We start from the raw sequence: 25,633 nt of genomic DNA on the forward strand, positions 1-25,633 counted from the left end.
ATCCCCAATTCCTCCATCCTCTTGAACTCCTCCTTCTCCAGGCGGAGCTTTTCTGGGGGAAGCCTTCGTGCGCGGGTGTGGAGGGGTGGTCCCTGGGTCGGAATGTGGTGCTGTACCCGTGTCTGGGCATGGCTGCCGTGAACTGCGGTGCCAGAATCGATGGAAATTCCGCCAGGATTCTGGTGAATTAGTTGTCAGACAGCGTGATGGGGTCCAGGTGTGGGGCCGGCAACTTGGCTTCACCCAGGGAGTACGAATGGAAAGTCTCGGCATGTACCAGTCTTTTCCCTTGCAAGTCGACCAGCAGGCTGTGAGCTCGCAAGAAGTCTGCCCCCAGGAGTGTGAAGTCCCATGTGAACCGGCTGGTGCCGAACTGCAGCTGCACTGTGCGGGTGCCATAGGTCCGTATCGTGCTGCCGTTTGCAGCCCTCAAGGTGGGTCCTGGCTTCCTGTTGCGGATGTCGTACCCCATCGCCTAGCGCCCGCCCTCTCCAGACGGAAATGACGTCAGAGGTGCATTACCAAAGTCTCCCCCCGCGCGCTGGCTATTTGTGAGCCGGTTCACTTGTGCAGAAAGTGGGTCATCACAGATTCAAAAAAAACTGTCTCAAATATAAAGGAATTGGAGGATCTTCCAACAACTCTTATTTCCTTTCTCTCAGTAATAACGGAAATTATTACACTATGTTGCACGTGTAACTAAAAGCTAATGTATACAACTTCCAGATAAATTAATAATTAAGGAGTGGAGCTTACAGTTAACACAAGCTAGGAAGTCCAGTTTATACCTTTGGGCCTTAACAGAAACTGAGGAAATAGCTGAACTCACAATCTTCCAAATCTGCTAATCCAGAAATTGTGCATTCGAAGTGGATGCAATTCCATACTTAGGAAAGCTAACACAGAAAGTTCAAAATCCTTACAGATTTGCCATTTCATCATCCATTTTAATTAATGAAATCGACAACTAAAGAGAAAATAATATCAGAGTCAAGTTGAACCTTGCAATGGGTAAATCACATCTATAAAAAAACTGAAGTTTTAAATTTGTAACTGAAGTATGAAGGACGTGCACAGATTTAACTTGCATGGACATTCAACAAATTTGAGAAGCCCAAAGCCACACCAACTTAAAAACTCCATGCCCTGTTGACATACCCCATAGCATCTTCCAAGATACCCCTGACTCAGCTAATATGCCGCTGATAATTTCATCTGTACTTATTTACCGACAATCTGTAGAAACTAACTGCTTGTGTGAACAATCTTGCTTTAGCTCAGACTAATGTCACTTGTAAGTGATACATGGGAAACTATACAATGTGCATTATCGAGGAAATCTGCAGATGCTGGAAATTCAAGCAACACACACAAAATGCTGGTGGAACGCAGGAGGCCAGGCAGCATCTATAGGGAGAAACACTGTCGACGTTTTGGGCCAAGACCCTTCATCAGGACTAACTGAAAGGAAAGATAGTAAGAGATTTGAAAGATCTCTGAATGTGTCAGTGTGCATTATATCTTTTTTACAAATATCTGCCTTCAGTGCATTTTAAAGTGAAGACAAGTACCCCCCATTGCCACCAAAGTGTTACATCCAATATTTTTGACACATACCGGAAAAACACTGAAAAACAAGAGCGCAACTAATATTTCTGGGATGGGGGTAGAGGAAAGGGTCAAAACGATGTACTTTGCATTTTATTTCAATTTAGTTAACAAGGACATCATTTACTGACTACACTCATTAATCTTCATCCCTTTCCTGATGGTGGAGCCCATACAGTAGAACTATTGCCACAAGCTGCTCGATAAGGAGTCAGGGCTGAAACTAACTTGGAGAGGAACTTGTCATTGGGAAGATTCCCACATTGCCTTTATTCTTCAGCAAGGCCATATATTCTGAAAATGGTTTGGTCAGCTGAGACACTCTTGGAGTTGATTCATCTTGCAGCCATTGCATAACACAAAGTTGTTCAATGTTTAATATTAAATCAGATACTTCTATTCCGAACCTTTTTGACGGCTACGGGAAATGCACTCTTCTAGACAAGTGGAGTAAATAAGAGTGTACAACACACTCCTGTATCAAAAGATGGATAGCCAAGTGTGGGACCACAGTGGGCTGGGGAATTACAAATGCTGTGAAGTAGAAAAGAATTGACTGTCATTCAGAGAAGCTTAACATAATCACATCAAGTTAAGACAAATTAATAGATAGTTAGAATCTTTATTGATCCCAAGGAAATTAGTGTCACAGTAGCATTGCAAGTGCACAGATATACAAATATTAGATGAGAAGTAAGAAAGAATAGAATTACTGTAATATTATACAGTGATGGGTGTGTATTCACAGCATCCAGTTAAGAAGCAATAGTGGTATTGCATAGCATTTCACAGGGCGTCCTCAACAAGAGGGTGTGGTAAACAGAGATTAATAACAGTTTAACGGGGGTGGGGGGGGGGAGGGAGTCATCACTTCTCCACCAATAGGTTGGCTCCTTAGTGAGCCTATTGGCTGAGGATAAAAATGACCTCATACAGTACTCTTTGGAGCAAAGCAGTTGTCTTAGTTCTTTGCTGAAAGTGCTCCTCTGTTCAGCCAAGGTATCATACAGAGGGTGAGAAGCATGGTCCACAGAGCTGACGAAATTTTCTGGCTGACGAAATTGTTCTACCACAGCCTCCAGTATGTCCAGTTTGACTCCTGTAACAGAGCCAGCCTTTCTAATAAGTTTATTGATCCTGTTGGCAGCACCCTTGTTGATGCCATTGCCCCAGCACACCACTGCACAGAAAATTGTACTGGTGACAACAGACTGGTAGAACACATGAAGAAGAAGACTGCATACTCCAAAGGACCCAGTCTCCTCAGGAAGAAGGGGTGACTCTGGCTTTTCTTTTACATAACCTCTGTGTTGGAGCTCCACTTGAGTCTGTCATCTAAGTGTACCCCCAGGTGCATGCAGGTTCTCACCATATCCATGTCCTCACCATCATAGTAAGAGAGCAGTGCAGACTTGGTCTTCCTGAAGTCCATCACCATCTCCTTTGCCTTACTGATGTTGAGCTGCAGATGATTCAGCTTGCACCATTCATCTAAGACCTCAACCAGGCCCTGTATTCATCCCCCTGTCCTCCCTTTATACACCCAACTATTGCTGAGTCATCAGACAATTTCTGCAGATGACATGGCTCAGTGTTGTATCGAAGGTCCAAGGTGTGCAGGGTAAACAGGAATGGAGCCAATATTGGTGGGGCCCCAGTGCTGCTTATAGCCACGTCTGACACACAGCTCTGAAACCACACAAACTGTGGTCTGCTATGATTAATGATAGGAAATTCACATTTGACAAATTAGTCAAGTTTTGAGTTTTTGTCAAAGTTTTTTGAGGATGCAACAAGTAGTGTAGCTGCAGATGCAAGGATTTTTGGGCTTGCAGAAGGCATTGAACAAGGTGCTACATAAATGGCTGTTGTCTATTGCTCACATTACTGGAAGAAATAAAGGGATCTTTAAAGGAGATATTGGGCTGGCCAGTGGTGTCATGGCATCAGTACCGGACTTTGAGGCAAATGGTCCTGAGTTCGAATCCGGCCAGGTCCCTACTCAGGCAGCAGCAGTATTTGCGCGGAAGAAAGGTCTGGCAATCTACTTCCGTATCTTGCAACATAAACCCAATGGACATCTACACTATCCATAGGGCTGTCATGCGTCGATGACGACTCAACAGCAGTCAACAACAACAGAGGAGATATTAGAATCGGAGGCAGTTGAGAAAAGGCAGTTGAGTTAACCATGCTAGCCCAAGATGAGAGTGTGGTTCTACCACAAACAACTGCTGGTTCTGCACTCTTGGGAGTTAAGAATGAGAGGTGATTCTATTGAAACATTTAAGATTCTAAGTAAAATGGAAAGGTAAATATTGAGGTTTTTCCACTAGTGGGACAATCTCAAATGAGGAGACGTGTACCAAGAATGGGGAGTGGTCACTTAAAACTCAGGTTTTAAAGGAATTTCTTCTTGCAGAGGGTTATGAATACAGGTGGCCCATGTTTTTTGAACGTTCGTTTTACCACACCTCACTGTTACGAAAGACCTACATTAGTTACTTGTTTTCACTAACAGAAGGTGTTTTCACTGTTACGAAAAAAGGCAGCGCATGTTCCGAGCAGCCAAACTCCTCTCCCGGAACTGCATTCTGGCCGCCATAGCTTAAACACATGTCGATTTATTTTGTGCATCCGCTAGCAAGATGAGCTCTAAGGTATCGGAAAAGCCTAAAAGAGCTCGTAAGGGTGCTACACTTTGTGTAAAATTAGACATAATTAAGCGCTTCAATCATGGTGAACGAAGTAAGGACATTGTCCACACGTTGAACTTGCCTGCGCCCACCATTTGCACTACAGTATTTATACGCAGAGAGAAAGAATCCTGAAAGCTGCCAATGTTACTTTTGGTTCTGCTCATAGCAAATTGGTCCCTTTTAGTCGGCATCCAATAATGGATAAAATGGAAAGTCTATTGCTTGAGTGGATTGATGGGTGTACAAAGCATGGTGTTCCGTTATCTTATACTTAAGGAGAAATCATGTCAGTCTTTTAAGTAAGCTGGAACAGAAAGCACTGGACAATGGTGATGAAAGTGTTGCGGAAGTAGAATTTAAAGGTAGTCATGGGTGGTTTGATCCGTTTCTGAGGCGAGAGCAGCTTCATAGCTTAAAGTTTACTGGAGAGAGTGCCAGAAAGGTCCCAGCAGAACTGAAGAAAATAATTACAGAAGGTGGTTATTCATATAAGCAAGTGTTTTTAACTGTGACGAAACTGCAATTTATTGGAAAAAAACTGCCGAGCACCAGAGGCTCCAGCTGCTCGCAGAAAGGGTCTATAGCAAGTCTCAGTGTGGGTTCAGAGCTGAGCAGTCCACCATTGACATGGTCTTCTCCCTCAGGCAAATGCAAGAAAAGTGCAGAACAGCAGAAACTACTCTATATCACCTCCACTGATCTTATTAAGGCGTTCAACCTTGTGAGCAGAAAAGGCCTCTTTGAGATCCTTGCCAAGACTGGCTGCCCCCCCCCCCCCCCAACCCCCCATCCTACTCAGTATCATCAGGTCATTCCATGACAACATGAAGGGGACCACAGTGCTCGACAGCTCCATATCAGAGTCCATTAACATCCTCAGCGGAGTAAAACAGGGGTGTGTCCTTGTTCCAACACTGTTCGGGATTTTCTTAGCAGTCCTGTTCATCCCCCTTTGGGGAGGCCACTATGGCATTTATCTCCGCTCAAGATCAGACGGAAACCTCTTCAGACTGTCAAAATAGAGTGGGGACCAAAGTGCAGATAAGACTCCTCAGTGATTTCCTGTTTGCCGATGACGCAGCTGTTGCAACTCACTCACAGGAGGTACAAGATCTGATAACCCACTTTGCAGAAGCCTGCAGAGAGTTCAGCCTGAAGAAAACACAGATGATAGGGCAAGACGTTGACGACAAGCCATCCATTAACATTGTTGACTTTGAGCTGAAAGTCATCCATGAATTCACATAACTGGGCTTCATAATCTCAGATAACCAGAGGAAAAGCGAGATCATCAAGCACATCAGAAAAGCAGCAACAATCTTCTCAAGGTTGACTAAGAAGGTCTGGGCCAACAACAGACTCACCATGAATACCAAAGTCCAGGTGTACACAGCCTGTGCGCTGAGCACTTTGCTCTATTCCAGCAAAACTTGCACCCTGCGCACAAAACAAGAGCAGCGACTCAACACTTTCCATATCTGCTGCCTCAGACACATACTTGGTATCATCTGGGAAGGCAATGTTACCAACAGCACAATGCTTGAGAGAGCAGGCACCACCTCCATGGTCACCTTCATCAAACAGGGGTGTATGGCAGATAGGCACATACCAAAGGACCTTATCTTTGGGGAGTTGGGAGTCTGGAAAGAGGCCGACAGGAAGACTCCAGCTGCACTACAAGGACACCTACAAACGCGACCTCAAGGCCCTTGGTACTGTATTAGCACCAACACATGGCAGTCACTCATCTCAGATAGGTGTGCCTGGAAGCAGGAGGTAAAAAAGGGGCTCTTGAAATACGTCCACGCTGGTGCAGCAAGCAGAGGAAAAGAGAACCGCGGAAAGCTCCGTGCCCAAGCTACTCAAGACATCAGAGCTACCTCAGCGTTCTGCTCTACACAGTGTGGCAAAGACTGTCACTCCCGCATTGGACTCCACAGTCACAGCAGACGCTGCTTAACCCAGTCCACCAGAGGTGCAAACCCATGATCCCCTGGGATCAACAGCTACCAATACAATTGAAAGAGATAAGATTTTTTTTAAAGATTAAGAAATTGAGGGTTATGGGGAACTGATGCAAAAGTGTTAAGAGTCTGCAGCAGATCAGCCGTGATTATATTGAATAGATGGGTAGGTTTGAGAGGCCAGATGGCCACATGAAGCAACCATTTTCTTGTGATCCTGACATGCCCTGTAGATGGTAGCAACTATGTGGGTAATCAGGAAGAAACTCACACGCTAAGAGATTCACAGGCCAAATCTACTCTTACAGCCACAGCATCTGTGTGACTAGTCCTATTAAATTTCAGAATATTGATGGTGAAGGAGTTACCAGTGGTGATGCCATTGAATGCTTTTGGAGTGTATTTAGAGTTCCTCTTATTTTACAATCATAATTTTTATGTATTACTTATCACTTATCAGCACAAGTTCACTCCTTGCTCAAACTGAGCACTGACCATATCACTACCTGAGGAATTATAAATGAATCTGAATACTATGGGATTAACAGCACACAGTCCCAGTAACAATGGAGAAAATATCATTGATGAAGCTACTGCAAATGTTTGAGGTTCCTTTCCTTGGAGACCACCTTGGATTACCTTAAGTAATCTTTCCTTGTAGATCAAATTGTTAACAACATAAATATTAGGAAGGTTCCTAGTTCAACATCTAATTTGGACTGAGTTAGAAGTAGTAGAACAGAACTGGATTCAACATAATATGGTTTAAATAGAGAAATAACTAGGCTTTCCATCCCTGTAAAGGATAAAGATCTATGAACAGATATAATAACTTCCACCATAATTCTGTTTTTCTCTTTAAATGTTCCTTTTCACTGTCTCTCTTCTCCAAACTCAAAGAAAAATGTCAAAAGAGATTCCAAAGAGCCAACATTTCTACAATTCAGATTAACTGATTAGCAAAAATATAGAAAACTGGTGAATTTTCATGACTTCGTAATTTAAACAACCTACAAACCAATATTCACAAACTAAGCAACACACACAAAATGCTGGAGGAACTCAGTAGGCCAGGCAGCATCTATGGAAAAAAGCACCGACCTTGCGGACCAAGACCTTTTGGCAGGTCTTTGTACTTTTTCTCCCCCATCGATGCTGCCTGGCCTGCTGAGTTCCTGCAGCATTTAATGTGCATTGCTTGGATTTCGAGCATCTGCAGATTCTCTCATTTATGATTTGTTCACAAACTAAGTAAAGCTGATTTTACAATATCACTAATCCCAGAATAAACCTGACACCAAATTAGTGCAAAATTAACTTTGGCTTCCTTTTACTATCATACCTCTTCTCATATCATTGTCTCATTCTACCTCATCACATGTCAATCCTTTTACACATTTTCATTCAAAACTCCTGCAACACAGTGAAGTTTTTGTATTGGACACAATTCTTTATTGATTGGTTTAGATTTCACGCCCGACACAAAATGCTGCATGACAAAATAGCTTACTTTTCTCAAGTAATGCAGATGCAAAGTAGGTTCTATTTGCTCCATTATACAAATGTAAGTAAAACTTTGGAATACAGTTGAATTAATTTATTTTTAGCAGCATACAACCATTAGTTTTTCAGTACTTCCTCTGTCAACAGACCACCTTGATAATGTCTTGCTATGAATCTACCATGGCATTAAAATTAGCATTTTCATTCAGAAGTTTTAAACAAACAACAAATAAGGAATACTTACTGCAGCACGCCGCACATAGACAGGATGAGAGAGATGAACATTGTTAAGCAGGAATAATATGGAATCCAATGTATAATACTCCCTTGGCTGACCTTCCTTCCCTGTCCTACATGAAAACCAAAATTGAAATCAGTGAAAATTATAACCACAGAATAAAAATTACATGCATCACAGGTAGTGCAGTAAGCTGTGGGTGTAAAATAAATTCATCAAACGCAGCAAGAACTGTGAAGGACAAAGTACAGTATGCAAAATTTCACAAGGAGATGTACTATTTTGCTTCTGCACAGAACAAACTGCAATTTCTGGTATTTTCCCACCAAGTATTACTTTGCTCACAATTTACTGACTTCACTTTTGGAGGATTCCTCAGAGTTTAATGGGCCAGCACAAGTTTATATTTCATGCTAGAAATTTCCTGCAACAACCTGTGCCAAATAACATTTCCACCATTACTTGAAAAAAAGACAACTAACTTACTAACAATGACTTCTAAGTTTGCAGATGACATGAAGGCTGATCGTGTTGTGAATAGAATTTAAGGTTGTAGAGTACAAAGGGATATTGATAAGATGCAGACCCGGGCTGAGAAATGGCAATCCAGAAAAGTGTGAAGTGATTCAATTTGGAAGGTTACACATGAAGGCAGTATTCGGGATTAATGTCAGGATTCTTAACAGTGTGGAGGACAGGAATCTTGGGGTTCACATCAATAGTTCCCTCTAAGTTACAGTGCAAGTTGATAGGGTGGTTAAGAAAGGAGTATCACACACAAAATGCTGGTGGAACGCAGCAGGCCAGGCAGCATCTATAGGAAGAAGCGCTGTCGACATTTCAGGCCAAGACCCTTTGTCAGGACATGTCAGGAAGGGTCTCAGCCCAAAATGTCAACAGCACTTCTCCCTAAAGATGCTGCCTGGCCTACTGTGTTCCACCAGCATTTTGTGTGTGTTGCTTGAATTTCCAGCATCTGCAGATTTCCTCGTGTTTGCCTAAGAAAGGAGTATGGTGTACTAGAATCATTGGTTGGGGGAATGTCACAGCTCCATAAAACTCTGGAGTTTTATTTTATTTTGTGTTCAATAAAACAATGCTCCAGAGCATTGTGTTCAATACTGAAGGATTCTGTCTTCAAATCTTACCTACCAAAATGAACCACCACACTTATCTGGGTTGAACTCGATCTGTCACTTTTCAGCTGAGTTCTGCATCCTACCAATACCCTGACAGACCTCCAGAATATCCACAACACCCCCAGCAAACTTACTAACCCACCCTTCTACTTCTTCATCCAGGTCATTTAATAAAAGAAAAAAATCACAAGGAGGAGGGGGTCCCAGAATAGATCACCACTGGTCACCGACCTCCATGCAGAATACAAACCATCTACAACTGCCCTTTGCCTATGTGGGCAAGCCAATTCTAGATACACAAAGGTCTCCTTGGTGCCCATGCCTCCTTATTTTCTGAATGAACCTTGCATGGGAAACCGTATCAAATGTCTTACTAAAATTCATATACACTACATCCACTGCTCTTGCTTCATCTATGTGTTTTGTTACATCCTCAAAGAATTCATTCAGGCTTGTAAGGCATGAACTGCCCTTGACAAAGCCATGCTGACTATCCCTAATTAGATTATGCCTCTCCAAATCTTCATAAATCTTGCCTCTCAGGATCTTCTCCAACAACTTGCCCACTACTGAAGTAGACCACTGGTCTATAGTTTCCTGGATTATCTCTACTCCCTTTCTTGAACAAGGGAACAGCATTTGCAACCCTCCAATCCTCTAGTACTTCTCCTGTCCCTAGTGATGATGCAAAGATCATCACTAGAGGCTCAGCAATCTCCTCCCTCACTTCCCACAATAGCCTGGGGTACCTCTCGTCCAGACTTGGTAACTTATCTAAGTTCATGCTTTTCAAAAGCTTGAGCACATCCTCTTTCTTAATGTCTATACACTCAAGCGTTTCAGTCCAAGATCCTTTTCCCTGGTGAATACTGAAGCAAAGTACCTACACTACCTCCTCCGACTCCATGTATGTTTCCACTATCACACCTGATTGGTCCTATTCTCACAAGGCTCATCCTCTTGCCCTTCACATACATGTAGACTATAGAATGAGGCGGCAAAACTTTTAAGGTGCTTGGAGGAAAATATAGGATGTCAGAGGTATTGATTTTTCTACTCAGAGGCTAGTAGATGCATGTAAAGCTGCCAAGTGTGGTGGTGGAGGCAGATGTGTTAGGGACAAATAAGATTCTCTGAGATAGGGCACATGATGAAAGAAAAATGGACCACTATTTGGGAGAGAAGGACTCAATTGATCTTAAAGTAGGTTAAAGGGTCGGCATAACATTGTGGGCCAAACACTATTCTATGTCCTAATTGATTTTACTTAAATGACTTCAAGTGCTCACTTTTTCTTCACCATTTTAAGTTTTTCATGGATTGATGACTTGTTAAAAAAATTTTAAAACATTTATGAACACAATATAAGCAGTCTCCTTAAGGTTTTAACAGTGGTTAAATTAAGCTTACACAGCTGTGAAATATTTTATGTAGATTACTCTTTTCAATAAATGTTATCAAAGCAAATCAAAACAATTACAAAGAGTCATAAAATCAATTAACTAATAATTCAGAAATCCCAGTGGTTTGAAGTATGGCCCACACAGTCTTTAGATTAGTCAACACTCCTTTGTCCATCCTCTCTTTGAACTCATCGGTGCCTCATTTCTGGATACCCTTTGAACTCACTTGGTTCACAAGAAAGTTTATCATGCTACACTAATGTTTTATTAAATAAAAGTATAATTGAAATAATATCTATAGTATCTGCTAATATGGACCCAAAGTCCTGAGAGCTTTTCCCCTCAGATTTCTGAACAGCCAGTGAACTCTACTTCACTATTCTCTTTTGCATTACTTATTTATTTTTTTTTAACTTCTAGTAATGCTTATATCTTGTACTATCCTGCTGCACAAAGCAACAGATTTCACAGCATATGTCAGTGATAACAAACCGGGTTCTAAGCAATGAAATTTTACTGACTTCCAACATGCAACTTAAGCTAAGTTAAGAAATTTCATAACACATGCCAGTGATAATAAACCTGACCCTGATACTGACATCCTCTATGTTAGATGCAAAGGTCTTCACTATTTAAAAATGAATCCAATTTCAATTTCCCAAACTTCACACCCGAATGAAACAGACATATTTAGCAACAGCATATTCGAGGAGTTGGTAAGAGCAAAACAACTCCAATTGGCGCAGGTGTTCCCAACCTTCTTTATGCCATGAACCCATACCATTAACTGAGGGGTCAGTGGATGCCAGGTTGGGAACCCCTGAATTACAGCATAAAACACCATAAGACAACGGTGCAGAATTCAGCCATTGAGCCCTCGAGTCTGCTTCACCATTCCATCCCTGCTGATTTATTATCCCTCTCAACCCCAATTCTACCTTCTTCCTGTAATTTTTGACACCCTGACTAATCAAGAACCTATCAACCTCCACTTTAAATATACCCAATGGCATGGCTTCCACAGCTGTCTGTGGCAATGAATTCCACAGATTCACTAATCTCTGGCTAAAGAAATTCCTCATCTAAATGGACATCCCTCTAATCTGAGGTTGTGCCCTCTGGTCCTAGATTCACTCAACAGAGGAAATATCCTCTCTATATCCACTCTATCTAGGCCTTTTAATGTTTGATAGGTTTCGATGATATCCCATTTCATTCTTCTAAACTCCAGAGAGTACAGACCCAAAGCCAAACACTCCTCCTGCATTCACCCTTACATTCCTGACACCAGTTTCATGAATATCCTCTAGACTCACTCAGCATATCTTTTCTTAGATAAGTGGCCCAAAACTATTCACAATATTCTTAGCATGGTCTAGCCAATGTCTTAGAAAGCCTCAGCATTACATCCTTGCTCTTATATTCTTGTCTTCTTGAAATAATGTTCCTTACCACCAAATCAACCAGCAAGTTAACTTTTAGAGAATACTGCATGACTCCCAAGTCCCTTTGCAACTTTGACTTTTGAATTTACTCCCTGTTTAGAAAATAGCCCACACCTTTACATCTTCTACCAAAGTGCATCACCATACACTTCCCTATACTATATTCCATCTGCCAGTTCTTTGCCCGTTATCCCAAACGGTCTAAGTCCTACAGCAGACTCCCTGCTTCCTCAACACTTAACTGTCGATCCACTAAACTTTTATCATCTACAAAATATGGCCACAAAGTCATTAATTCTGGCATCCTAAACATTAACATATAACGTGAAATGAGGCAGTCCCAATACCGACCACTGCAGAACACCACTAATCTCCAGCAGCCAATCAGAAAAGGCTCCCTTTATTCCCACTCTTTGCCTCCTGCCAATCAGCCAATCTCCTATCCATGCTAGTATCCTTCCTGTAATACTACGGACTCTTATCTTCTTAAGCAGCCTCGTGTCAAGAAGCCTTTTTTGTCAAAAAGCCTTCTGAAACTCGAAGTAAACAACATCTACTGACTCCCCTTTGTCTATCCTGCCTGTTATTTCCTCAAAGAATTCCAACAGATTTGTCAGGCAAGATTTCCTCTTAAGGAAACTAGGCTGACTTTGGCCTACTTTATCATATCCATCCAAGAATCCCAAAATCTCATCCTTAACAATGGACTCCAACATCGTCCCAACCACTGAGGTCACGTTATTTTCTCTGCCTTCATCCCTTCTTAAAGAGTCGAGTGACATTTGCAATTTTCCTGTCCTCCAGAACCATTCTAGAATCTAAAGACTCTTGAAAGATCATTACTAATGCCTCCACAATTTCTTCAGCCACCTCTTTCAAAACCCTTGGGTGTAGTCCATCTGGTCCAGGTGACTGACCTACCTTCACACCTTTCTGCTTCCCAATCACCTTCTCCTTAGAAATAGCAACTACACACACTTCTGTCCCCTGACACTCGAATTTCTGGCATACAACTAGTATCTTTCACAGTGAAGAATGAAGAAAATACTTAAGTTCGCTCACTATTTCTTTGTTTTCCCATTACTATCTCTCCAGTGTCATTATCCAGCAGCCTGATAACCACGCTCCCCTCTCTTTTTTTGCTCTTCGTATATCTGAAAAAATGTGGGTATCCTCTTTTATATTATTGGCTAACTTGCCTTCATATTCCATCTTTTCTCTCTTTATGACTGTTTTAGTTACCTTCAGTTGGTTTTTAAGTCTTTCCAATCCTCTAACTTACCACTAATTTTTGCTATATTATATACCCGCTCTTTTCCTCTTATGCTATCTTGGACCTCCCTTGTCAGTCACGTGTGTGTCATCCTCTCACTAGAATACTTCTTCATCTGTGGGATGTCCTATCCTAGGTCTTACAAATTGCCCCCAGAATCTCCAGCCATTTCTGTTCTGCTGTCATCCCTGATAGAGCAACAGACACAAAATGCTGGAAGAACTCAGTAGGACAGGCAGCCATCTACGGAAATGAATGAACAATCGATGTTTCTGGCTGAGACCCTTCTTCGGGACTGGAGAGGAAGGGGGAAGATACCAGAATTTAAAGGTAGGGCAAGGGGAAGAAAAACTAGCTAGAAGGTGATAGGTGAAGCCAGATGGGTAGGATAGATAATGGCGCTAATCATTTTAATTTCTATTCTTAATCCTGTTCCATCATGTCAATCTATAGCCTCCTCTTCTGCCATGATGAGGCCATATTCAAAGTGGAGGAGTAACATCTCATATTCTGTCTAGGTAGCCTCCAAATAAATGGAATGTACATGGAATGGAATTTCCCCTGTCCCTTCCCTTTTCATCTATTCCATCTCTGGCTCCTTATCTCTTCTCCTCACCTGCTTATCATCTCCCCCGGTGCCCCTGCTTCTTCCCATTCTCCCACGGTCCACTCTCCTCTATCAGATTGGCAGTAAAGCAGCATCCATTGTCAAGGACCATCAGTTTTTCTTTTTGTAGTTGCACAATTTGTGGTCTTTTGCACATAGAATGTCCATTCTTTAGGGTGCAGTCTTTCATTGATTCTACTGTGTTTCTTGTATTTATGGTGAATGTCAGTAAACGCAAGAAAATGATCCTCAGGGTTGTATATGGTGACATATATGTACTTTGATAATAAATTTACTTTGAACTTTGAAGCTTCTATCCATTCATTCTCCCATCTGAGCCAAACGTCATCCAGCTGTAGCTCCAGTTCCTTAACACGAACTCTAAGGAGATGTAGCTCAATGCACTTCATGAAGATGTAGTTACCAGGGAGACTGGAGGTCTCAGAGCATTTCCACATCTCACACAAAAAACATACCAGTAACTCTGGGCGCATTTTGAGCGCACAAGCTATGTACTAACAAAAAAAAAACCTTACTTAGAGCCTCCGCCTGCTCTTGTCCAAGCCAGTTGAGTCAAAGCCTGACCACTTTAACACTGTCCATTCCAACAATAGCTACTCCAGTTACACCTCGCTTCTTTTTATTGGCCTTTGCCAAGTGCCTGAGATCGTTATGATTATATATAATCATACCTTAATATGGTATTCAAAAGGACACCAATACCACTGCATGAATAAATACACCATCCATTATACTGCTAAGTCTTTCATACACTAAATGAATCATTAAAGTGTTAGTGATACAAAATAAGGGAAGAACACTGCTTTGAGAATGCTCCTTTTTCCAATACCAAATGTTGCAGACGAGCATCTCCAATGCACTTCTTGCTTCAGTGAAGTGCCAACCTTAGTCTTTTAATGAGTTTAAAATAATTTCTTTGCGCATGAATGCTGTCCTCAATGAGTATTCTTTTTGCTATCACTGAACAGTAAAATTTCCAGTGAAGCCCTTCAGTAATCCATGAGAGGCTCTAACCCAGCTCCCAAACATTTTTAGACTGAAATTAATCACGCCCTTGCCTTGGCAGACCAGATAATAACTGAAGATCTGAAAAAATTCTCACCTATGCAGAGTTATAAATTTGTACGGTTTAGATCTAAAACCATGATAAGCTCCAGTTTCTATACCACTTGCCAGCAACATCAAAGGAAATATAAAACTTCACATCTAATGTGCAGACCATGGGAAATCCCTCAGGCTTAACAGAAACAAACTCATAGACTCAAAAGCATTTATCAAAAACCTCACTGAGTTTAAACAACGAATTGAATGTTTTGAAAATAATTCAGATAAGGCACCCAAATTCAGAAATTGCACAACGAATCTTCTCTAAAACTAAACATGACTTAACATTGTATAACCATTGAGCATAAGTAGGAGGAAAAACATCTTTCCATTTAAACAAAAGCGTCTTCCTAGCTATGAGAGGTAAAGGCCAAAATATGTAAATCAGATACCTTCAGCTTAATGCAACACACACAAAATGCTGGTGGAATGCAACAGGCCAGGCAGCATCCACAGGAAGAAGCATAGTCAATGTTTCGGGCCGAGACCCTTCATCGACTGTGCTTCTTCCTATAGATGCTGCCTGGCCTGCTGCGTTCCTCCAGCATTTTGTGCGTGTTGCTTGAATTTCCAGCATCTGCAGATTTACTTGTGTTTGCGCCTTCAGCTTAATATCTTGTCCTGCAACAATTCCGAATAGGGCCTTCAGTGGGTTAGACTTAAAATTGACTTTAAAAAGTAAGGAAAAAGTTTGAAAAACTTCCTTTCAATATTTTTCAAGATTCAGACAAGTCCAAAACATATGAATTAATGAAGCTTCTCCATTATTACATCTGTCACAGTAGGGAGATATATCCAAATAAAAACGAGATAGCTTAACCTTAGTCATATGAGCTCTATGTATTATCTTAATTCAGATGTTGGCTATTCTTAATTTTTATTATACGAGAAGGTATTTTACCTTCTTTTCACCTTAATGAACAGCTTCCGTCTCGGTAGGGGTTAGGTTCTTTTTTTTGTTATAAATTAATATAGTTCAATATAACTATTGACTAACTTATATGAATACGGGGTAATGAGATTGTTATTATGAACAGATATAATGCAATTGGTAGTTTTTTCAATCTTTTTTGACCTTTTATATACACTTTCTTGTACTCTGTATTCTTCTATGTAGAAACTAATAAAAATATTGGAAAAAGAAAAAAAAAATCACTGCCTCTAAATTTATAACTGTCACTAAATCAATTAAATCTCTAAAGTTCAAACTATTTTTCTCAGATCCTTAATTCCAAAAGCTCAGTTGCTAACATATTACAAAAATGATTTTTGGCAAAAAGGTTGCTATTCATAAACTGTCACTATTTCTTTTCCTCATGCCCTACCCTTGAACAGGATTCTACATTTCTCTCACGACTTAATTAACTACATCCCCACAGTTAGATTTCTGGAACCTCCAAAGAGTATTCATTCTGTTTCTGAGTTTCGCCACATACAACCGCCAAATTCAACTTAAATTCTGGTGACGGCAGATGTACTAATCAAAACAATAGGGGATTCAAGATAAACTCATCTATGTGTTGATCGTAGATAATACTGTCATATGCACAAGCATATGTGTGCACTGATGCACTAAAAAATTACTTGCAGCAACATCACTGGCACATACAACTAGCTTAGAGTATCTGTATTAAAATAGATACATTTCTCCCATGTCTTACTGCCTATTGGACTGATTTTCTTCCATATTTCCTTTCTAATTTACCTGTTGCTTGCCCCTTTTGTTTCCTATTATGTTGCATTTTAAAACCCTAAAACCACAAACAAAGCCACTTCCCTGGACCCATTCTGGTTAAGATGCAACTCATTTGGTATGTTCACATCTTGCCTTCACCAGAGTCAATCCCAATTATCCAAAAATCTGAAGGTCTTTCTTCTGCACCATCTCCTCAGCCAGACTTATCTTACTTTTGTACTCACTAGTGTTCTGCCCCAAAAGTAATCCAGGGATTATAAATTTATATGCCCTGCTTTTAATGTACCATCTACTCCCTAAAGCTGAGCTACAGTATTTCACGCTTCTAGCGTTTTATTAGTATTGACATGAACCATGACTTCTGACTGTCTATCTCCTCTTTACAATGCTGTGACCTCACAGTCACTGTTAAATATTAACCCAGTGATATTATCTTAGTGTCTCTAGCTGTAATGCCCCAGTACCTGACACTCAAGCTGGTAAAGCTGCAGGTAGTTTCTGCTGATATGGAGCAATAGCTATGTGGACAGCTTATTTTTAAGATATGGTCAGCCTGCAAGTTAAAGAAATGCAGTTAGAGACAACAAGTGACCACCAACAAAGGAACAGAGACAAGCAGATAATCAAGCAAACAAAGCAGGACTCCAGCAGGGTGTCAGAGGACTGGAAAACTGCAACTGTCACTCTACTCTTTAAGAAAGGAGGAAGGCAGCAGAGTGGAAATTATAGACCAGTTAACCTGACCCAAGTGGTTGCAAAGATGTTGGAGCAAATTGTTAAGGATGGGGTTATGAAGTACTTGGTGACATAGGACAAGATAGGACAAAGTCAGTATGGTTTCCTTCAGTGAAAATGCTGCCAGACCAAACTCTTGGAATTCTTTGAGGAGATTACATGTAGGATAAATAAAGAGGATGCAGTGGATGTTGTATATTTGGACTTTAAAAAGGCCTTGACAAGGTGCCACACAAGAGGCTGCTAATCAAGTTAAGAGCCCATGGTATCACAGTAAAGTTGCTGACACAATTAGAGTATTGGCTGATTGGTAGGAGGCAGTATAAAAGGATCCTTTTCTGGTTGGCTACCAGTGGAATTTATTACCACAGGCATCTATGGAGGCCAGGTCATTGGGGTTACTTAAGGGACAGCATGATAGGCTTTTGATTGGACACGGTATCAAAGGTTATGGGGAGAAGGCTGGGGAGTGGGGCAGAAGAAGGGGAAAAAAGGATCAACCATGATTGAATGGCAGAGCAGATTTGATGGGCCAAATGGCCTAATTCTTCTCCTATGTCTTATAAACAGTGAAATCTCAGAAGACATGCTTTAGGCCATATAACATGGGATTAAACTCCCCTGCCAATCTTCAAAATCTAAAGACAAAGCCATTTAAAATATTAACGAATCAGAGACAAATGACCCTTAAATTAAGCTCATCTGCAGCACAAAACTGTGTTTTCCTATTGGTCAAATGATTTCCCTTAGAAAAGAAAGCATCCTATAGATTTAATGCTGCAGTGACAGGAACTTTGATATGTTAGGGTGACTACTTATTCCTTAGTTGAGGAATTTTGATTCTTGGAGAAGGAAATCAAAAGACCGTTTTACAATTTGGAGTTGAACTGTTTCAGGAACATAAATATTCTTTAATAACAAAAATTTATAACATCTTCAAGAAACTTCTTTAGTCAGAGGATTGCGAGAGTGTGGAATGAACTTCCAGCACAAATGGTACATGCAAGCTCTATTTCAACATTTATGAGAAGTTTGGATTGGTACTTGGATAGTAGGGACATGGAGGGCTGTGGTTCCGATGCAGGTTGTGGGAAGAGGCAATTTAAATGGTCTTGGCATGGACTTGATGAGCTGAAGGGCCTGTTTCTGTTCCTTCTTCATTTTCGTTATTCTTTTGTATTTTATCGTTCCTTGGTTATAAAAGTAATTAATTTCCTGATCCCAGCATGATAACCGTTTTACCCCTTCACTGAACTTTTCTGTGCTCCTACATTTTCTCCAGCTCCCCTGGAACTCTAAGTGCAATTGGAATTCACATAGTTCAAACTTAAATTTGCCAGACCAATAACCACACCACAAACAGTTATTTACTTTATCCTTTTCGCCAGTTTATTTGTTCAAACTCAGCCAGCGAGAGGTGCCAGAGGGACAGAGTTCCTCTGGGGGCTCGTATCAGGCCTCTGTCTAACATACAGACACGTTACAATTTATAGAACTTGAAAGACAAAAAGCACATAGTTCAACTGGTATTCCCATCAAGTCTGTTGGATCAAAACTTAATTACTTAAATAAGAGAGTCCAATAAATCAAGGTTTTAATTACAGATGGATGTACTGTCCAGTCCTTATCAGTTATTCCCTTTGCTAGGCCCTGACTTAATTATAAACAGATGTTCATTCCTGGCCTTGTCAGTGAGTCTTCCCTTTCCCTAAACAAAGAAGTTCAATTAGTTCAATTAGTTCAATTCTTGCGAAACCATAAGGCAGAATGTGTGCGACGGATAAGTAGAACCCAATCCCCAGAGCATAGCATTCTCAGGAGACATCTGCAAGGTCGTTAGTTTGAAACCAGCCTCAGGGGGATTACAGTCGGCCCTCCTTATCCACTGGGGATTGGTTCCGGGACACCCCCCCCCCACCCCCGGCGGATATCAAAAGACACGGATGCTCAAGTCCCTTATCTAACTTGTCCAGCGCAGTGGTCTTTAGGACCCAGCGGAACCCCGGACCTTATTTAACCTGTCTCAGTGCAGTGGACTTTAGGACCCAGCTCTGAATCCACAGTTCACGAAAATAATCACGATCACGATTGAAAATAAAGTGGAAGTAATAAAGAGATCGGAAAGAGGTAAAACGCCATCGGTCATTGGAAAAGCGTTAGGCTACAGTTGGTCAATGATCGGAACAATTTTAATGGATAAAGTGAGAATAATGGAGCATGTGAAGGCCCTGCCTCAATGAAAGCTATTATTATTACTAAGCAACGCAGTGGTTTATTATTGAAATACATATGTTTCTTAAGTGTTTTATATGCATAGAAAGGTAAAATGAATAATATATACTATGACAAATGTTTGACTAACTGGCGCTAAATAATGTACCTGTTCCGACTTCAAATCCGACTTAAAGACAGACCCAGGAACGGAACTCGTTCATAGCTTGGGGACTGCCTGTACTTTTAAATCATCTCTAGATTACTTATAGTACCTAATACAATGTAAACACTATGTAAATAGTTGTTGTACTGTATTGTTTAGGGAATAATGACAAGAAAAAAAGTCTGTACATGCTCAAATAACCGTGCTGGAGAGAGAACTTCTGGGTTTTCCCAATTCGCGTGTGGTTGAATCCGCGCATGCAGAACCCGCGGATAAGGAGGGCCGACTGTACTCAGAGCAGAATAAACAGAAGCTTGTATGCAATTTTAACCCATTATTTACAAGAGTCCAAGAATCATTTCTTACTTCCCCAATACCCTTAAAACTTCATCAACAGCTTTAACAGGGAAATTTATTGTTCTTAGTGATCAAGTAACATAGTAATGAATTCTTAAGCTTTGCTAGAAGGATTAATTAAGCTTTATATTGTTATGTATCCTATACTCTACAGTGGCCACTTTATTAGGTATACCCTTGCACCTGCTCATTAATGCAAGTATCCAATCAGCCTATTATGTAACAGAAATTCAATGTATAAAAGCATACAGACAACATCAAGAGGTTCAGTTGTCGTTCAGATCAAACATTAGAATGGGAACAAATATGACCTAAGTGACTATGTGGAATAATTATTGGTGCCAGATGGGGTGGTTTGAGTATCTCAGAAATTGCTGATCTCCTGGGTTTTTCATGCCCAACAGTCTCTAGAGATTACAGAGGATGGTGGGGAAAAATAAACAAAAAACGTCTAGAAAGCAGCAGTTCTGTGGGCAAAAAACGTCTTGTTAATGACAGCGGTCAGAGGAGAATGGCCAGACTGGTTCAAGCTTACAGGAAGGTGATGGTAGATCAAATAACCACACATTGCAGAAGAGCATCTTTGAACGCACAACGCATTGAACCTTGAAGTAAATGGGCTACAGCAGCAGAAGAACATATCAGCTTCCGACCTTGTACCTAATGAACTAGCCAATGAGTGGATGTTGTCTAAAGAATCTCAAATTCTTGCTGAAAGGTAGTATAAGATTCTGTGCAAATTTGTTTTGGATTCCAATGTAAAATCGTGAGCAGTTACTTGTAAATATCAGATTTGTTAAGCAAATACACTGCACCATCTTTAACACTGAATGTTTCATACCTCAGTTTTTCAAACAATTATAATGTATGGAATTGCATTATTGAATAGTAATTCCGAACTGGAGTATTATTTTTTAATGTAAGCAATATGTAGGCAGGAATCATTTTAGCTTACAATCATAACAAAGCAACTATACTCATTAATCTGCTTCTAAAACACTTGGGACCACATGAATATCACAAAGCACCACACATATATAATTGTTACATGGTTATATGAATACAGGTTATTTTTAATTTAAATTACCTTAAAAGCTTTTTGGGTTCAGGTAATATAGTTGTAAGGTTATTGAATTATGTCTATGTGGTTCCTAGATAGAAAATTAAAGACAAATTATGCAATATATGCTTTAGCAATTGTGTATGGTGAAACCCCTTTCAAATGTTGACATCTTCCCTATTATTTAATAAATCAATTTCTGACAAGAAGGGGTAGTGGAAGTTGCAGTAAAAGTCTGTTTCTCAAGCTGTGTCCAAGGAGTGGAATAGTATAGTGATGCTAAAATTATTGGTGAATTTCTTACTATTGCTTAGTCCTTCCTTTAGTCCTAGTGGGGAACTTGACCAAATCTGACACAGATAAGTGAATACAAAGTTACATTATAGTTCTTTAAAATAGCAGCTCTGTAACCACAAACCTTTCTTGCTTTCAGGATTTACGGCATGTCACTCAAAAGGAAATCTTTAATTTATATTGGTTTGAACATGGAAGTTCTGAAGGATGGTTGACTAGAATTTATACAGAAACTGGATCCTTTTTGATCCCATCAAACCCTCTTTTGCAGGGATAAAGACTGTGCATGTTGGACTTTAGAAGAACAAAGGGTGTATATGGATGAAATGTTTCAATTCTGAGAGGGCTTTGGAAAGGTAGATATTCAGAGGACTCTTCCTGTCCCAGGGCAATAGGACTGGCATAATCACTTTGGAAAAAGGAATCACTTCGACCTGGGTGAGGAGTAATTCCTTCTCTGAGTATTATAAATAGAGTCTTAAAGCAAAGAAACTGGCCCTTTGGCCTAACTTCTCCATGCCAACCAAGATGCATATCCAAGCCAATCCCATTTGACCCACATTCTTCTAAATCTTCCCTATGTACCTGTCCAATTTGTCTTTTTAAAAATATTATACCTGTCTCAACCACTTAACTGGCAATTAATTTCATGTATGTACTACTTAGTGTTAAAAAAAAAGTTGCACCAAGTATCTTTTTGTATCATTCTCCATCACCTTAAACATATGGCCTCCAGCTCTTGATTCCCAACCCTAAAAGATTAAAGCCTTCATGATTTTATATATCTCTATAAGAACACCTCTCAGTCTCCCATGCTCCAAGTAAAAATTCCTTGACTGTCCTACCCTCTCTCTCCACCTCAGTCCCTGGAGTTGTCGCAACATCATTTATTGTATTGTTTTAATGTATTCTTTCCAGTTTAACAGCATCTTTCCTATTGGAGGGTGACCAAAACTGAACACGCTATTCCAAGTGTGGCTTCATCAAAGTAATATATAGTTACAACATTAGTTTATGCTTCCTGTAATAGAAAATTCCAATTGAGTCTGAATCACAGAACATATTGTAGGATGAGGTGACAGATTTTTAAATAGTTTTAGAGGTGTTGGTTATGAAGCACAAACAGGAAGGTAGAATTAAGGATAATATCAGTTTAGCCATTGTCACTGGTGGTATTGGCCCAAAGGGTTGTGTGGTACCTTTTATTAATGTTCTTACACTGTCTTCAAATTCAGCAAATTTATCCAGTCACCATTTGAATGTCGTGCATGAACTAGAAACCTGTTCCAAAGATCAGCAATTCTTCCTACCATCTAACCTAGTTCCATACTGCTAAGTTGTTTGCACCTTCTACAATTTATACAATTGAATGATCTGCTCACCTCCATGCCCTCAAAGACTCAAGAGACTGCAGATACTGGAAAATCGAACAAAATATAAACAATTGCAAGAACTTTAACAGGTCATGCAGTAAAGCTATGATTAACATTTTGGGTTAAGATCGTGCAGCAGAATTGATAATGTAGAGTGAAGATCTATAAGAGAGGAGGAGGGGTGAATCAAGAGGCCCATAGGCAACAGATGGAAAAGACAGATGTTGAGATAAAGGGGGTAGGTGATAGGTGGAAACAGATAACCGAGGGATGATAATGGGCAGATGAAACCAGGTTGGGAAGCATGAGTAGTCTAGGAAACAAATGAGCAAGGAATAGAAAACATGAACAAAGAAAGAGCAACTGGGAAATGAATGCATGGAGAGTAAGTTACCTGAAATCGGAAAATGTAAGAATTTACCCAAAATCTTCATTCTTACTGTCAATATTGTAAAGAATAAATGTGGTATATTAATTCTAATAGGACCAAGGTCCAACATCTATTTGAAGAGCTTGTAGCTAACCCAATCAGAAATAAAGCAGCTAACTATTCAGTCATTCCACAAGTAAAGATTGGTGCAGTGTAACCACTTTAAAACACTAAGTCAAGCAATCCATTTGAATCATCCAGGAATAATACATCAGCACCTTGTAAAGTCCTTTGTCGCTGTCAATTTTTAATATTACATTATTTAAATTCAACCATCAACAAAGATTTTATAACGTTCAGAGGATGTTGATCAACACAGGGAAATATAATACTACTGTGGAGAATTGGTTGAAAGTTGGGCAACCCTGGCAACTCAGCATTCCTGAATTTTAAATTCTCAAACATGACTGGTGAGGTAGGAATGATGTAAATGAGGAGGAATTAATCAAGGGTACACCACTGAAGTAAAGGGACACAAGACAGTGCAGATGATAATGTGGAGCAACAAATTACCCGCTAAAAGTCCTAATGCATGGTTTCAACCCAAAACATCAACAATTCAAGTCAAGTGAAATGTCAACTGAAGTTTATTATCATTTAATTACATTCATGTTTATAATCTATATAACCATATTATAGAAAGGAGATGACATTTCTTCAAACCAAGATGTAAGTCACATAACAAACATAACACACGATAACTTATGAAGATAAGGATAAAATCTACAGATGAATCACACATAAATAACAAACTAAAATACACTAATATTAAACATTGGAAGGTATGGAACAGATTAATCAGTGAGACTTTGAATACAATACGGCCGGGAGTTCAGAAGCCTAATGGCCTGGGGGAAAGAAACTATTTCTCATCCTGACAATTCTTGTTTTTATGGATCGTAGTCTCCTGTCTGATGGTAGAAAGTCAAAGCGGGTGCTGGATGGATGGGTGGAATCCTTAATAATATTTAAGTCCCTGTGTATGCAGTGCTCCTGATAAATGTCCTCAATGGATGGTAAGGAGATCTCAATGATCCTCTCAGCTGTTCTCACAGTCCTTTGTCAGAATTTCTGATCCGATGCTCGACTGCTCCCATACCAGACAGAGATGCAAATTGTCAGCACACTCTCAATGGTGCTCCTGTAAAACACAGTTAAGATGGGGGGTGGGGTGGGAGCCTTGCTTGCTTCAATCTCCTTAGAAAGTGGAGGCACTGCTGTACCTTCTTTTTCAGGGAGGTGATAGTAAGGGACCAGGTGAGGTCATCCATAACATGAAATCCCAGAAATTCGTTGCAATTAACCCTCTCTATGGAGAAGCCATGCATTTGCAGAGAGGAATGGTTTGTCTGGACCTTCTTGAATTCCACAATGATTTCCTTTACCTTCTCCACTTTCAGGCTTAGATTGTTCTTCTCACACCAATCCACCAACCGCTCCTCTTCCTCTCTATACTCCATCTCGTCATCATTCTTGATAAAGGTCAACCACTGTTGACCTCTGCAAACTTGATGACACGGTTTGAGCTGAATCCTGCAACACAGCCATGTGTTGAACAGCAGCAGGCTGAGCTCGCACCCTTGGGGAGGGCCAGTGCTCAGTTTAATGGAACGAGAGATGTTATTGCCCACATGCACTGACTGTAGCCTTACTGATAAGAAGTCCAGTATCCAATTACAGAGGGAGGCGCTGAGACCCAGCAAGGACAGTTTCCCCACCAGCTTCTGGAGTGTGATGGTACTGAATGTCAAAATTAAGTTTATAAACAGCAGTCTAACATATGAGACCCCACTTTCCAAATGGGATTGGACAGAATGGAAGGCAGAGGCTATTGCATCTTCAATGGATCGATTTGAATAAAAAGCGAAATGGAAAGAGTCCAGTGTAGCCGGAAGAAAAGCTTTAATGTGCTCCATGACCAGCTGCTCTAACCATTCCATAGTGGTTGATGTTAATGCCACCGGACATTAGTCATTTAGGCAATTTACTGTTGCCTTCTTTGGCATTGCAATGATGGTTGCTGCCTTGAAAACTGAAGGACAATGGATTGTTCCAGAGATGTTGTGTTTCTTCCCACAACACCACTCTCCACCACCCCCAACACCAGATGCTGCTTGATCTGTTGAGTTTCCAGCAGATTGCTTTTTCCAATACAATACATATGTACAAAATCCTAGAAGTTTCTTGAATGAGTGCACATAGACAGAGCTTAGAATGAAAAAAAATTAACAGTTAGGTTGGGATGTTCCACAGATCTCTAAGAGATGAGAAAAACAAACACACTCTATGTACAAAACACAGTGAAGT

General features: G+C 40.4%; 1 protein-coding gene across 1 annotated transcript in view; it reads right to left on the minus strand.

The window, feature by feature from the left end:
• The window catches only part of cdc73 (cell division cycle 73, Paf1/RNA polymerase II complex component, homolog (S. cerevisiae)), a 287,498-nt gene that overhangs the window by 251,063 nt on the left and 10,802 nt on the right, over positions 1–25,633 (minus strand). Inside the window, exon 2 of the mRNA XM_059984716.1 lies at positions 8,019–8,124. Within this exon, the coding sequence (XP_059840699.1) occupies positions 8,019–8,124 (106 nt within the window). The remainder of the gene's footprint in view (positions 1–8,018; positions 8,125–25,633) is intronic.

This window comes from Hypanus sabinus, chromosome 11 (assembly GCF_030144855.1).
Source record: "Hypanus sabinus isolate sHypSab1 chromosome 11, sHypSab1.hap1, whole genome shotgun sequence".
Lineage (NCBI taxonomy): Eukaryota > Metazoa > Chordata > Chondrichthyes > Myliobatiformes > Dasyatidae > Hypanus > Hypanus sabinus.